We start from the raw sequence: 16,466 nt of genomic DNA, 5'->3' as shown, positions 1-16,466 counted from the left end.
GATATTTCAAGAAGCTGAATTTTAAGGAGGTTGATGCAGCTAAGCCAAAAAAGCAACACTTACGCCCTGAGAGTGTAGGTAGTCCACAGTCCTGGTGATGGTGCACAGCACAGCGCTGGCCTCCCGCTCTGAGAAACACTTCTGCCGAAGGATGCGGTCCAGCAGCTCGCCTCCCCGCATCAGCTCCATCACCAGGTACACAAATTTCCCATCATCATAGACCTGGAACAGTAACAAAATAAATACATCTCTTGGAACCATCAACTTGATAAAGGTTGATCCTTTAATCGTAGTGTCGGCTTGCTTGTGTGTGAATTTGCAAGAAGAAAATGCCAGCAAATGTGTGGGAAATGGGCTTTTTATGCTCAACAACTAAAAAGAAAACTTCATAAAATGACTTAATTCATCACTTTTTTTCTTGTGTCAGGAGCAGCTTGCTTATTTGTCCACACAGAAATGTAGCTTTCTGGTTTTCTATCATGCCAACAGAGCAGGCTCAGCTGTTAAAAACAGCACCACTCCACACAGCTTCAAATGTCTGCTGGCTCTCACCCAAGCATTCTTCTCAGTAGTGTTCTCTCTTTCCACTTCCACAGGGTAACATTTGCCATTCCAAATATCAATATTTCCCTTTGACTCATGATCAACTAAGGAGTTGTATTACACTGTTGGCCAACACTTGCATCTAATGTTATTATATAGTTTGTATTTGCAGTTCTGGTGAATATATTGTTGGTATCAGCTGCAAGATATATTTACATTCAATGTCAATGAGAGTTGGTAAAAGACATTTTATCCTTTAAATTGGAGGACAATTTAATGACATTTTCATGTCATCATCCTTTATCTGGACTGCAGTAATAGGCAGTGTTATAGTCATAAGTGCTACATGTTTTTGGAAAGGAATATAAAAACTTTTTTTGCATAGAAGTTGAGATACTCTTTAACACTTAGGAATTAGGTGAGACTTTCCTGAGGGCATGTGATTAGGAGATTCTTATATACTTCTTGGAGGTCTAAACCATCATGTACTGGCCACTGACACAGGCAGGGTTTTGTTCTGTAGACTCTGAATCTAGCATGGTGTGGAAAATCTTAGGTGAGACTTCAGGCAGCTAAAGTAAAACACCTCTGACTAAAGGCCATTACTTCATTTAAGCATAGTGAAGGATTATTTTTCATATGAAATGCTGAAGAAAAATATTTTAATGACATCTCAGGCTGTTGGAATAGAAGGCAAAAAGTCCCTGGCATTAAAACATTACTGGGGGAAATCCTAGTGACTCTGTGAGTTCTCCTCTTCCCAGCAAAGCAGGTATCACAGGCTGCACGGGAATGGCTACTGCTCAAGAAACATCATCCCCCTATCCAGTAGCACCACTGTGTGTATTCAGCAGTGCCCCAAAACACCCAGCTAGGGAGATCTCCTTTTAAATGCTGCTGCAAACCCAAACACATTTTCTCATTCTCCAGCACTGTGCCCCTTTGGTTTTATTTATGGTTTGTTACAGTATATATTAATAGAATGAATCTATATGAATAGAATGAATCTATATGAATAGAATGAATAACCTGACCAGTCTTTCCAAACACTTTCCAGTAATTTGTTAAGTCATGTTTTTCACCTTGATTTCAATGGGTCTGGTTTTACCTCGGATTTTCAACTGAAGAATTTTTCAGACATGGGCCAATAAATGAGCCTAACTATGAGGAGAAAATCATTTAATGCTGAAGTGCTCAAAGACTACTCACATCTTTAAGAGTAATGATGTTTGGATGCTGTCCATACCGCAAAAGTATCTCAATTTCTTCAGAGGGGTCTCTCTTGCTCTTATCAATTATCTGGAATAGATGAAGGACAGTAGTCAAATACCAGTTAGCAGCATTAAGCACAAAATGACCAATTCCTATAGTTTAAACAAATTACTATTCAAAATTCTTCTATTAATCATCATTCTAGGAGAGGACAGCTCAAACCATGTGCAAATGTGAGCCATGCTGACTGTCTGCCAAAGCCAGATGGAGCAATAATTAGTTCAGATTCTGGAGGCGTAGGCCCTCTTTTTGATGCCTACAGTTTTGTTTACCCATAAATAATGGCAGTTACAAGAAGTGTCATTTAGAAATCAAACAACATTAAGAATATTAAAATAATCATAGTTTTAAAATGACCTTTTTGACATAAAAAATTGATAGAATCGTAACATTGGCATATGCTTGTAAATATGTTGATAATTTAAAATAAATTGTCATATGTATATGTCAGAAATGAAAATGTATGGACATTTACTTTCAGAGGAGATTTGAATTGAAACTTGGTAATCACTTGGCTCTTTGGGCCAAGTTACTGTAGTGAACAGAGTGACCAGACATTGTATTTGACCATGTAACCAAACTCTCTACCCATTCCTAAACTGGAAAGAAATCTACTTCACAGATCGCTTTTATGTAGTCAGCGTCTTTTGCCTTATTAGAAAATATAGTAAGACATGCAAACTTTTTTGTTTTGTTGCAGCAGGTCTTAGAAAAACATGACACCTGCTGCTTTGAGAGCATGACTGCATGGAAAGCCAGTCATCAGGAGGGCACTGACTTCTCCTCAGTGATTCTGGTACCTATATTTGGCATGGGAGCGTTAGTCATTTGTCCAGCTGAGAGCGCTGATTAATACTTCTCACTGTGCAGATTTAAATTATAAATATGGAACAAAAAATAATCTTAAGGGAAATCTCTGCATTTTGGAATCTCAAAAGTAACTGCACAAGAAATGGTGAAAGGCTCATTCTACTAGAAACTCATTAAGAGTGCACTATTTTGGCTCTATTTCTCATTGCTACAAAACAACAGCAGTACTTTTGAATCACAGGTTTACCAAAGTGGAATGGGTGGCATTTTCAGAAAATAATTTCCATCATTGCCTTGGATTTCAAGGCTTCCAAACTTAAATGTGGTTAGTTCTCTCCAAGAACTAGGCACAGAGCACAGATTTTAAATGACGGTGTTAGCAGGGAAAAAACAGCTTTTTAAAAACCTCTTTTGCTAATGAGGATAAATGTCTGTCTGTTTTTTATAAAATGCCTGCATTTTTCATGGTGTAATTGTGATGATATAAATTCATGAGTAGTATCTTATGCATTAACCATAGTAATGCATAACTGAATATAAATCAGAGGCTTCATAGCCATCATGACTGGCAGGTATGTGCAGTGAAAATGATGGTCAGTCGTTGTCCATGGCTCAGGTATGCCTCTGAAGCCTTATCAGTGATTTGATTCTGAATTAATAGAAGTGTGAAATATGAAAGTGCAACAGGCAGCTGTTGCAGGTAAATGATTGTTGTCCACATTTGAATAAATAAAGGAAAACCTCAAGAATAGGTGAATGAAATAAAAATTTCTGCTGTTGTTCTCCCAGTCTTGTTGAGGCATTATCAAGAAGCCAATGCAGCCCAAATCAACTGACTCCACGTGAGTACAACCACAGTGACTGAATGTGTCCCACTCAACCAGTAAACCTAAAATACGAAAAGATCCTCAAGGCCACCTCCTTGGCTACACTGATAAACCTCTTGTCAAGTTACTGCAGTAACTCAGGTGTGCCCCTGTCAGCATCTGCCTGCCTTGTACAAACCAGCAGAACCTACTGTGGCAAGCATTACCACCAGTGTGAAGTACCACTACCACTAAACTGGTGTAGCAAGCTGTATTTTCCAGATTCCTTTTCTGTTGCAGTTCCCTGTGAAAGGAAATATCCAGAGCTGTGGAAAATTTTAAGCGACTATTAATAATGCAGGACTATAAATGCATATATATGGCCTAAAAAAAATCCAAACCAAAAATAGTCTCAGCTATTGACAAAACTAAAACCAACATAACCCGAAGCATTCTGTTACTGACGTAGTAGTAGCAGCAGCAGCAGCAATTTAATGCATCTAATTCACAATATGCTATGTAAATACAAATTGCAAGACAGTTCCACTAAGCTGCCCCAAACTGCACCACAAACCACATTGTCAGAGCTGTGAAGGGACCTGCAAAATTCCTCTCAGTCCCTGGGCAGTCTGATTGGACAGACCAGAACCATTTTTCTCCTCCACAGCAAGCGATTGTCACCCTGACAGTGCCTCTCTTCAGTGTGCCTGTGACTTACACTTGGCCCATGACTGCTAAAGCAGCAGAGGAGGTGTTTACTGCAACTTCAGCAGAAATCCCTCTGCAGTTCAGACTGGCTGCAGTATGCACAGTTCCTTTATTTGTATGTTGCAATGGCCACAGCAGTTCATTAAATATGTCCCATAGCTCCACTGTGATACTCAGTTCTGCTGATCTTCCTTTTCACAAAGTCATAGATTCATTTAGGTTGGAAAAGATCTCTCAAGATCATCAAGTCCAACAGTTAACTCAGCGTTGCCAAATCCACTACTAAACCAAAGTGCCTTATCTATGTCTCTTAAATGCCTCCAGGGATAGTGACTTCACCATTTCCCTGGGCAGTCTGTGCAGTGATTTACAACACTTTCAGAGAGTTTTTTGGTGTGCTGTTAAATCCACCCAGAATTTCCTGTGGTAAAAAAAAGCATTTGCCACCCCGGTCCCTGTTTCCTCTTAGACACTGTATTTTTGCATAAATACAGACTTTTCTCTGTCCCCTCTGGGAGAGCCCATGAACCTCCTGCAGTTCTTCCCGTGCATGCAGTGATGTCTTTTCTTTAGGAAACTCATTCTGATTTGAATTCAACTAAAATGTACATATAAACGCTCTATTACAGAATTAAGGGAAGATCCCAGCTACTAGTCCTGAGAATTTGAGTAATATGTAATGATGCTACTTTTCTGTTTCTCTCTTTAATGTGTAATGAAGAAGACCAACTCAAAAAGCTGCCTTAATGTATAAGTAACTTAAATGAAAATGTACCATGAGCTCCGCTGTACCTTGCCCCAGAAGAGCTATGATGCACAAGGGTCGTCCATTGCCCTTAAGAAGAGAAAGAAACTGAGCCATAAAGCAAATAGACATTTTTCTGTGCATTGGACACCCAGGGATTGTTCAGAAACTTGTCTGTGTCAAACAGTGTATGAAAGAATTTCAGAGTAAAATGGGCTCAGCACAGTCAATAGTGTCCTTTGTTCTGACGGGATTTGTTTGTTCTTTAACTCTCATGTCCTTTGTGTGAATAACTGGAAGGGAAAAGTGCATTTTCTTTCCTCAGTGGGATTTAGGGTAATAACCTCATGATATTTTAACATGAGCCGAACTCCTTTAAAGGACAATACTGAACACTTTCTCTATTAAGGAAGAAAGGATCAGGACAGAATATTTTCAAAATCCCAATTAATGCATCCGTCCAGTTTTTACAAGTCATTCTACAAGTCTTCTGCATGGAAAAAAATTATCTAATTCTGCTTTACTAATGGGTTTTCAATGGATTTAGCCCTGCCAGAGCAGACTGATGAGTATTAAAGAGAGTATCAATAAAATTCTGTATGGGCAAAACCTTGCTGAAATTGTAACAGCAGCTAAAAAGACATTATATATATTTGCTTGCTGCCTTTTGGTGAAGGTATTTGCATGCTTCCAACTGTGTAGATACATCTCTTCTGGACCTAGTTATGCCATTAGCAGATGCTGGAGCCTTCAGCTGTTCGATACCACCCACCAGCTGGGACTTGCAGCCTTTACAGCCCTGCCAAAGAAACGGTACGTGTGAGCACTCCCTAATCCACTTTCAGTGAACCAGCCCTGCTAATACAAATTGCCTTTTCCAACACTGAAATTAACCTGCATGAGTGTCCACGAGAAGAATGGAGAATGGCTGTGTTTCTCACATGGAATTCTCCATCACTACTGTTGTGAGATTGGAAAAGGCAAGAGGTGGGAGGAGACAGTTTAACTGCCTTTGCTGTCTGGAAAATGAACAGCCTAAAAGAAGTAAGAGAGGGAAGCAAGAGAGTGAGAAAAAGGACAGAAAAGAAACGAGATGCACTGATGGGAAGAGCAGTGATATGAGCCTGAGAAGGGATGGGGCTCTGGCCAGGCTTTGCTCAAGCTACCAGCAAGGAAACTGCTCTGTTGGGTCTTTCTGTGCTGGGGAGAAAGGACCTCATGCATCTTTAATGACCAAACAAGACTGTATTAAAACATTTGCTTGGCTCTGACTTGATTTTTCTCTTTAAGTGGAAGAGGGCTCAAAAGCTGTCTGATCATGTCAGCTGAAATGGGTGATGGCAGCCACCTGCCTCCCTGGGGAAGCTGAATGCACCCAACACTGTCACAGTGGTTTAACCCCTAGCACCATGTGGTGTGTGCCATGACCATGGCTCTCTGTGCAGTAAAACTTTTCCATTTTATTTTATGGGTTTATTCCACGACAAAATCCACAAAGCTGGGGAAGCATTGAAGGTACACCCTGCAGCATAGGAATAGATAAAAAGTTGGTTGAAGAGCTTTGAATTAGGAGTTTTGGTGGGTCATACTGCAGAGGCATAAGGCATAGACCTTTTTTCCCCCCCAGTCCCAAATGGGATCAACCTCTGCCTTGTCTTCAACTGCCCCAAGTTTCCTGGAAGCTGAAACTGAGGCACCAGAGTGTAAACTGGGGCAGCTGAGCTACTGGTACAGTCCCAGTCTGCTGCCCCAGCTGCAGCAACACAAAGTCCAGCAGAAGATAAGGCAGACACCTGGGCATTGTCACACCTGATACAGCCACCCCCGAGGCTGCCAGTGTATTTAGGCAGTGGGATGATGTAAAGCTCCTTTTGATCAGCACTAGGGAACTTTGAATGGCTTTGTGAAAAAGCGTAGAGGAGGAAGGGAGTTTTATATGCTTTTTAAAGCTGCTTTATTTTCTCTTATATACAATTCTTTCTACAGTCTGTTTGGAGAGTAAGCATGGGTTAATCTCCTTCAAGAACAGGTTCATTACATAGTGTGACGTGATAGTCTCTGTAAAAATCCTTTTTTTTTCTGGGAAGGGAGAGATGAGCAAAAGGAAAATTAATTTTGTGTTCTTTTGCATATTATATCTACATTGTGATGTATTTGAAAATTCAGGGCACTGTTAGTGGAACTGACTATAGGTGGGATTTCTTCTCTTCTGAAAAAAGGAGGTGTGACAGCACACAGAGATTTTAACCTGACAGTTTCATCTACAATACTAATTCCAATGAAAATGTCTTCACAGAGAGAGAGTTCTGCAGTTCTGTACTGCTGGAAAATGTACAGGTTTCCATTTCAGCAATATTTCCTTCTAAAAATAAGCTCTATTCATGCCAAGCATCTGTTTTAATTTGGTTCCTTTTTTTGATGTCAAATAACTCAAGCTGGATGAAAATCACTGCAGAAAGGCTAATATTATTTAAAAGAACATGGTATAATTTTACATTTAAGAGGTCTCCAAGGAGAACTTTTCCAAGCCTAATAGTTTCTGAGGGACTATTTGCTGTGCTATTAGTTTTGATTAGCTTCAGAAATTCATTCCCTCTATCCATGCTTAAATCCTTCAGAAAAATAGTGAAAAATGACTATTTGAAGAAACAGGCCTAATTAGCAATATTTTCTGAAATGAGGACTGCCCATCTGATCAAGCTGTGCAGGTGAGACATTAAACATTTCTGCACACAGAACATGCTCACTTGCTGACACTGTTTGCTGACTTAGCACTCCTAAGCTGTCAGCTGGAACTGTTAATTAACTGCTCTTGTTAATTAGCACTTACATGGTAGCACACATTTTTTTAAGCAGAGCAGAAACATTAACAAATTTATTTCAATAGCACCTGTGAAACACAAAAGCTCATTTTAGGGAGATGTCTTCAGTTTTGGAAGCAGAATAGTTTGGTGGGAAAAGCTCTGCTTGTGTTTCAGTCTGCTCTGCCCAGCACACATCCTTGGATCAGACTGATGAGTTTTCAGTCCGTAAAATAACTGCAATGCTGCTCTCACCTTCTACAAAAAGCTTCAGGGATGGAAACCAGTGTATCACATTCAGAACTTATAAAGGGGAAAAATTATTACATCAGTATGGAACACAAATACAAAAAACATAGTTTGAATGGCCCCAAAAGAGAAACAGAGGCACAAAGGACCAAATTCTGTCCAAAATACTTTAGGTATTTGGCAAGCAAGTTAGTGAAGAGAAACGTGATATTATTAAGCTGTAGAAAAACTGCTGCCTGATCCTAAGTCTCAGAAAAGATCTAGTTAGCAGAGAGAAATACTATATTCTCACATTTTTCAGAGGTCCAGCCATGCCAAGGAAAGAGACACTTAGAGCCTTGTGACAAAACGGGAAGAAGGCTGCAGGAATCCTTAAACCAGAGATGTACAACCACTACACATTTAAGATTTGCTTTGAAGCTGAGATTAAGAGGTGGTCTGCACACATTTCTGTATTTCTTCCTGCCCTCTCTGATTATTTTGTGAAGAATTTAAGCAATAGCTTTGACCCCCATTTACCCCAAAAGTCAGCAATGGCTGTTGCTGCTAGAAACCAGTTGGCTACCTGTAGTAAAGCTCAAGCCACTCCTGCCTCTCTGCCCTGCCTTCTCCCATGTCCTTCCAGCAGAGTCCAGCACTCTGTACTGGCCTAGCCTTTCTGAAGCTGTAGCTGCAGGGCTATTCAAGCAGTGTCTATTTGGAGAACTGACCTACGAGGAGACTATCTGGAAGAAACCATAGAATCACAGAATATGCTGTGTTGGAAGGGACTCATCAGGATCACTGAGTTCAACTCCTATCTGAACACACAAAACAATTGAAAAGTGAGACCCACTGAATTTTTGCAGGTACTCTGGAAACCCCAAATCTTATAAAATGAAGACACCATATAAAATATGCTATGTTGCCTCCTGTTATGGTGAGTGTACAGAATGACCCTGGTCCAGGGTGGAAGTCAGAAATGGGAAAACCTAGAAAGCCTTAAAAAGTACTCTCACAGACCAGACGTAAGAGCCTTCAAAAATACTCTCACATAGGATCCTCATAGACAACAATAATCTATCACCCTTTGCTGCTTCATACATTTTATTGTAAATCATTTTCTCTTTCCATCTCATTGAGAGGACACAATCCATGCTGTTTGAAATCACTCTTAGTATGGTAACTAGCCCTTATTAGGGCTATTAATGCTGGTTTCTTTGCAGAGCATGACAGAAAACAGCCTTTCCTTTACAAATTCAAAGAAGGGCAAAGATTTGTGCTTAAATCTTCTCTAAAGCCTGTATCTCCTAAATGGCACCCTATAGGCTACCAAATTTGATGTACCACTGCCAAAAAGCTTGAGATATGCCAAAATCCTTCAGGCACTCAAAACCATCTTTTACCTAAGTGTCTGGTCCACATTATTTCCTGATGCCCAGCTTTATAAACAAAATTTCATTTTTTCAAATGGGAAAACCTGGTAAGTGTTCTCTGTAGTTTATCAGGGTAAAGAAGGAGTCTTGTATCTCTGACCCTGCATTTTGTAAGGCTACATTTCCACTAATTTGAGAAATGCAGCTGCTTGGCATGTGAAGGGGAAGACATCTTGGTCATTTCCTTGAAGAGTTTGCTTTACCAACTGCTCTCACACTCAGACTTCTTCCCTGAAACTCCCTTTTTTTAGCTTCAAGACGTTCTGTCTTCCCTTGCTGTCTTTAGCAGCCAAAATGGTTGTCATCCATCATTTATATCACCTTAGAGATATTTATAGATTTTGATCGCATCCCACCGAGCTCTCGTCTGTCTTACTCCTATTTGTCGCTCTCTTGTTAGAACGTGCCTTGTAATTCTTGCATATTTTCTGCTATAGATTTTGTCGAATTTACTCATATTCTATCTTAAACCATGGATACCAAAAGAGCACATGATCTCACAGGGTTTAGTATTCCTATTCAGGTACTACAAGAAAAACTCATTTGTATGCAAGCATGGTAGTAGGATAGAAATCTATATGCATATAGATTATATAAATTGCATATGAATTTTATTAATAAAACTGTAACTACACTAGCAACATATTTATGAAATGCTTTTCTGATGCTGGTATTCAAATATTTGTATTTCCATCCTATGAATTATTTGAGAACACTGAATAGCTGCATTACATATTCAGGGAAGGAAAGCAAATAGGAATGAAAAACTTTGGCATGACTGGTCAGAGATACTTTTTCAATAAAATATTGGAAAGTATCTTTCAGTATCATTAGTATGATCTTGCAGAGACAAAAGATATGCTCTTCACAGATAATTTGAAAAGCCATCTTGGAGAAGAGCAAGGACAGTCAGAGGCTTCTGGAAGCATAGCTGGCACTCTTATTTCCCTTCACTTGGCTAATAGGTTTTATAATGAGGTCCTCCTGCATGACTTATATTCTTCTTGGTGCCATTTTTTTCCCAAAGTGTGAGACGTGATAGAGGTCTACTCTTACCCATACAAACCTGACTGAGACAGGCACCCAGCAAAGTCAAGAGTGGTTTGCAACACTAGGGACTGAACAAGCATCTGATCCATGCCCATTCATCCTATCCTCTTTCTGGCAGAGTCATGATAGTGCTCTGCTCCAGCAGCAGGTAACTTCTGCTAATTTAAAAGCTAAATCTAAAAGGGATGTATTACCAGTGGCTCTGAGCTGGAGATTGGTCCACATACCCTGGGGCCTGACCTCTGTACCAAGTTCTGGTGCAGGCAGAGTGGGGAAAGGCTGGACAAGCAGTGAACATGTACCTGCTGGTCTGAGAAGCTGTCAGTCTCAGGGCCAAGAAATCTGAGGTCATCTAGCAAACTTTCCATTGACCTTCCTATTTAAGTACCGACATATTTATCCATTTTCCACCAGATCCCGAAGAGACAAAAATAGATACAAAGCCTTCCCTGAAATTTCCACTGTCTGTTTCACTTTAGTGACTTTCTATAGTTAAGGAGAGACAATTTTAAACAAATCTCTTGAGATCTACAGACACCTTAACTTTCAAGGAGTTTTAATGATGTCTGGACTGATTTTTTTGTTTTCTTATTTTACAAAGAAAGATTCCTATTTTCTTTACTGCATTCAGCACTAAACTCCTGACCTAGACATAGTGCAGGCTAAGGGGAAAATGTAGAGCCACTAAATACTACTGTGTAACCTCGTGCCTTCAGATCAGTGTGCAATTTTATCTACTTACACCAGCCACCTAGAAAAAAACAAACTAAGACCATGAAATTAATGGGGAGGAAAATGAAGTTTAAGGAAATTATGAAAAAACTCTGGAATTTAAATGGGCTTTGGTGACTATGTCACTCACTGTTATTAGCAAAATAAATAGACATATACAACCAGTTTGATTATACAGGCCTAGCTCTCGTGAGTTACTGATTTCTATTTATTGATAGCTTGCTGGCATCACTTCTCTGCTGGTATCAAATTTTTGTAGGTATTAAAATGCACCTTCCCTCCAGTCTGCAAACACCAAAACATGTTAGAGAGATGTGCTTTCAGTGCTTTGCAGTTGCCAGAATTACACAAGAGCTGTAGGATTCACTTGGACTCTAGCATAAACTAACTTATCCCAGTGGAAGACAGACTGCAAACTTTGGCTTTGCTCACAACTGTGGAACATCTGGAGCCAAACAGTTGGTTAGTACATTACAGAGATAGGAAAAAGTCATGAGATTCACATGTGTTTCAAGATCCAAATTCCACTGTAACACTGGCATCTGAAAAATTGGACTTGTCAGTTGAGATTGTCTCTACTGTATTTTTCTTCTTCAAAGGAGGGAATAATGTATATCCTGTATTTAGGATACACAACCTTGTTTTTTGCCTTGCCTCTAACAGCATGGAGGGACTAAAAACCCACAAGACTTAACCAGCTGGATATTCTTTTGACCTGGAGAAAAGGCTAGTTGACATTAAGGTGTTGAATCTGGCATCTAAACCACCGACTTCTGAAATATTTGGGGCAGTACTGGGGGCAGAGCTGGCCCAGCAGCAGAAATTTCTACTTGGCTGTTATCCACGAGTAATCACTCGTGGGGATCAGGAGTCAATCTGAATAGATAAACCTTTAGAAACAGGGAGATGAAATCAAGTCCCTTTCTGATTTACTTAATCTGGCATCAGTAAGAAGCACATCCAAAAATCCAGCTTGAAAGCTTCACTAGCGCTCCAAGCTTCAAAGCTGTGCAATAGTTTTAAGGAAAGAAAAACATTTAGAATATGCTAATTGCATCACATCTCTGTAAGGTTCTGTAAAATCTGATTCACCAAGAACTCTGAGCTCCAAACAAGAGCTCTTAATCTGTTTAGGCTTTCATTGTAAACTTTCTTCCACCCACAGAAGCCCCTACCATGTCCTCTAACATCATTCTTTTACTTAATTATTTTATTTTCTATAGATACTGATGTGACTTAATGCTTTGATTTGATTTTCCTTTGCGTCTGACCTCACCATTACATTTATACCCATGTGAAGTTTGTAACTATGACTGACAATGCCAGTTCTCTTTCCTATTAAAAATAATTAGGCCTGCTGTAGTCAAGATGATTAATATTATAGCAGAAGAATGTGAAGCACAATAGAAGTCTATCAGAGGAGAAAAACTCTTTTATTTCCCACCTTTCTTCTTTCTACCAGAGTATTATGAAGCATCCACCTCAGAATATTCTGTGATTCAGAAGAATTAACAAATCTTTACTTGTATTTCAGAGCTTTTTTACTTTTTTTCACTTGGGAATGAAATAGAAAGTTAAGAGTAAAATTTCAAAAGCTCCTCAGAGTACATATGTGCAATATGGACACATGGACTTGCTAAACCAACATCTACCTGCACTGACCTAGATAGGTGGTTACTAGTTTCAGGGTAAACTCAATTTGTAGGAAACTTGACTGTCTACAGGGTTTTCTTTTGCAGGGTAGTGAAATGCTCTCAGAAGTGGAGATATGTCTGAATTCTGAAATATTGCATTTAGGAGCCCAAGGGCATGTCTAAAATAGCTTTTGAGTTTATTATTAGCATTTCATTTTTACAGATGACATAGAAGAAGAGGGAATAGGTTGCAAGAAAATTCTCTTCTTCAGCAGGCTCCATGATTGGATTTACAGAGGCAGTACAGCTGCCTACAGGTGCAGAGAGGTGTCTGGGGGAAATTCCAAAAGCTCCTCAGTGAGCAACGTGCCTAATCTCAGTGAGCTCTGAAAAGAGTGAAATTCCAGATCTGTTCAAAAGCTTTTACAACACCAGGAAAGAACTTCTTTGCAATGCTAAACATCTAGTTATCTCTACAAGATGCCCCCAATTAGCAGCAAAAGGAAAAGGGATGAAGTGTTTTGCATTTTAATAAATATATTCTGCTTCTGGACTCGAGTTACTCTGGCCAGGTAATCTCCTGTCTCAGTAAGACACCACACAATAGCAAACAAGGTGAGTGGCAGGCTCCTTGGAAGGATTATTTATTTACACGGTGACACGGTGTGTGTCTTCCCGCAGTGATGCCACCAATCCTTTGGTTAATTTCCTTAACTCCTTCCCTATCACCAGCATCCCCTGAGGGAGACAGGATGATGTTCTCTGAAGTGCTGGCAGTTCCTCTGAAAGACAGAGCTTTTAGTGAGGTGGTGCAAGGCAAATGGGGCTGCTGCCTATCACACAAACTATCACTGCAGATACTTTTCCCCGTGAATGTTATGTACTAGAGAACACTGAGAAAATTTTACTTACTAACAGAAATGAAAAGAGCCTAATTACAGTGATTTTTAGAGAGAGAGTTAAAGGATGCGTGTCACAAGGGACTGATATATAATTATGATAATATCAGTTACAGCTCCTGTGCTAATTACTTGAAATGGGTGGCATTGTGCAATTTTTTCTTTGAAAGTGAGCTACTCTGACAACAAAATGATAAAATCTTATTATGAAATTACAATAAAATTGGAAGAAAAATAAAATTAATATACTGGTAGGACTAATAGCCAAAGAGGCAGCACTAAATGTGCTGGAAAGACAGAACAAACAGAAACCCACCAACTGTCTCCAACCCCAAATCTGTGCTACGCATTTGACTCATGCTGTGTCAGAAATTGAGATGCTGAACATGTTGCCTACACTGGCAGTCAAAATCAAGACATATTTACTTGATGAGAAAAGAGTTGTAAGAAGTGGAGGAAGAAAGGAGTAAAAAGAGGAAATATGAAAACATTGTAAAAGAGCATAAACCTAGCAATCTCAGTGATGAACTCTTCTGGAGCTTTGAGTGTTTCCATGCCTTGGCTTTGTTCTGGATCCCCTGAGGTACCCCAAACACCCACCCTGCTGAGCTCGCTGGACCCTGTAAGGTTCAGGCACTCAGACATCTTCAAGGAATGAGGTTTTTCTATTTTGGTTTCATACTGGCTGTATTACACTGATAAATCTGTCCACAATACTTGATATAAATGAAATATTGAAGTTATCACTTAAATTTAGTATACATTTTGTTCATCGTGGATGTGTTTAAATTATACAGAACCCACACCTTCTATAACATAATGGCATCTGTTGACAAATGACCTGGGCACTGAGAAGCTCTTATTTTTTTCATTCATTAGAAATGAAAATAGTAGCACATTCATATGCAAGCCCACAGATCTGCTCCTAATTGTGGTGTACCCTAGAAAAATCAACCATTGTTTGAACAGTGACATCAGCAGGTTGTAGGTTAATAGTGGCTTCCAGATTTTTGTTGGCCATCATGAGGAAACATGAAAAGTTTCATGGATTTTCATGGATGCTGCTTTGCCATAAGTCTAGCAGTGGAAAATAAGACTGAATAAAATGTTTAATATTATTCTATTGACTATCTGGAGGTAATTTATCCCATGAACTGCAGTTTGGATCTCTTTCTTAAGCTTTCATCATCTCATTTAATAGCAAAGACAATCTCATTTATTAGCAAAATTTACATCTCTTTTCTAAAATTTTAAAACAGCGCAAGTAGAGTGGCAGTTGGCTAGATCCCCTCATTTGCTGCAAGTTTGGTAACTACACTTCTCTCTGTGCTGCAATCTGTTCCCATGAGATGCTACAGAGGGAAAGGATCTGACCTAACTTCCCCTGCCTTTTCAAGTTCCATATTATAATCTAATCCTACCCCTTTTGGTATGAGAACAAAATCATGAAACACTTTTCTAACATATTGAGTGTTTTCACTGCTAAACTCTTCCTTAGAGTGCATGTTTGAAACTCTTCCTCTGAGCTGTTATCTCACAACCACTTGCCACTGGTCTGTAGTGCCCCCCTGAAATGGCTGCATGCTGTCTATTCAATAGCACTGAACAGAGATGATGACAGCTCTCTGAGCAGGGCCTTCTAAAGCAGTTCTACTGAAGTTCTTCCCTCATCTCAGCAGCTCCCTGGCCTCTGCGGCTGAGGTGACTCTGTTTTATGCACCACTGCTTGATCAAGTCTGAAGTTCACTGACTTGTCTTTGATGCCCAGCCAAATCAATATTTAAATCTCTGCTGAAGATTGACTTTCACTCCTTTTGACAGCATCCATTTTGAAGGTGGAGAAGACAAAGGGAAATCTGAGTTTTTCTATGTGATCATGATTTTCACTGAAAAACCTGTCTAATTACAAAAAAAAGTGAGTTCTAAACAACTTGAGAAAGAGGAATAAATAAATTTTCCAGCTTTGCAATAACTTTATATGTCAGTTTTTAAAATTATGATGATTCAGTGTAGGATATGTTAAAAATCTTATTCAGTTTGTAATGAGCATGGCTGCAGTGGTTAACAGGATTTCCATGCAAGACAGCAAAGGTTTTTTCCACTGAGGAATTCTACATGGTGGGACTGAAGTGTGCAAAAATATGAAAGACTTACCATGAAACCTGCCATCTTACAAAACAGGAAAGATACCGAGCGACACCCAGCAAGAAGAAATAAGCCAACAAAATATCCAGCGACCCCACTGCTGCCCAGGCTGGCAGAGCAGCCTCAGCTGCATTTCTGGCATTTACCAGAGACTTTCTTACCTTCACTGCAAACTCTGTTTCTGTAGCTTTATGAACACATCTCTTGCACACTGAATAGGAGCCAATTCCTATGTCCTCCTTGATCTCATATCCATCAGTAAAATGAATGTTGTTGCCATGTAACTGCTACAGGGAAAGACAAAATAAACAAGGCAATCAGGACATGGATATGTAAAAGCAAGGACTAGCCTCCCCTTGAAAGAGCAGCTTGATCCCCTCTCATTCACAGAGCTCTCTTGTCCTTAGCAGCTTCCTAAATCCAGTTAAAAAAATATGAAGCTCTTTACTTAAACAAGGAAATGTGTCTCTTCCTTTCTACCTTTTTCCAGTCTGTAAGATGAATTCTCCGTGTAGAAGTAGTGGCAAAACCCCTGGGGTTTTCTAAACTATTTCTGGAATGCAGAAAATCATCCTATATTAGAAATTCATAGGAAACTGTGGGCCAAACCTCCTGACAAACGTTCATATCTTGACAATATAAACTGATTTCTAATTA

At 39.5% G+C, this 16,466-nt stretch overlaps 1 protein-coding gene across 4 annotated transcripts in view; it reads right to left on the bottom strand.

Moving 5' to 3' along the window:
- Positions 1 to 16,466, bottom strand: part of RPS6KA2 (ribosomal protein S6 kinase A2) — a 285,035-nt gene that overhangs the window by 13,946 nt on the left and 254,623 nt on the right. For all 4 annotated transcript variants that reach the window (XM_086877952.1, XM_086877953.1, XM_023923711.2 and 1 more), the window contains 3 exons: positions 15,971 to 16,096; positions 1,753 to 1,842; positions 64 to 222 (listed from right to left, as the gene is read on the bottom strand). In XM_086877952.1, coding sequence (XP_086734078.1) covers positions 64 to 222; positions 1,753 to 1,842; positions 15,971 to 16,096 — 375 coding nt within the window. The remainder of the gene's footprint in view (positions 1 to 63; positions 223 to 1,752; positions 1,843 to 15,970; positions 16,097 to 16,466) is intronic.

Source organism: Cyanistes caeruleus, chromosome 2 (genome assembly GCF_971803275.1).
Source record: "Cyanistes caeruleus chromosome 2, bCyaCae1.hap1.1, whole genome shotgun sequence".
In the NCBI taxonomy this organism is placed as follows: domain Eukaryota; kingdom Metazoa; phylum Chordata; class Aves; order Passeriformes; family Paridae; genus Cyanistes; species Cyanistes caeruleus.
The sequence above is the reverse complement of the archived record's forward strand: the minus strand, read 5'-3'. Positions and strand labels throughout refer to the sequence as shown.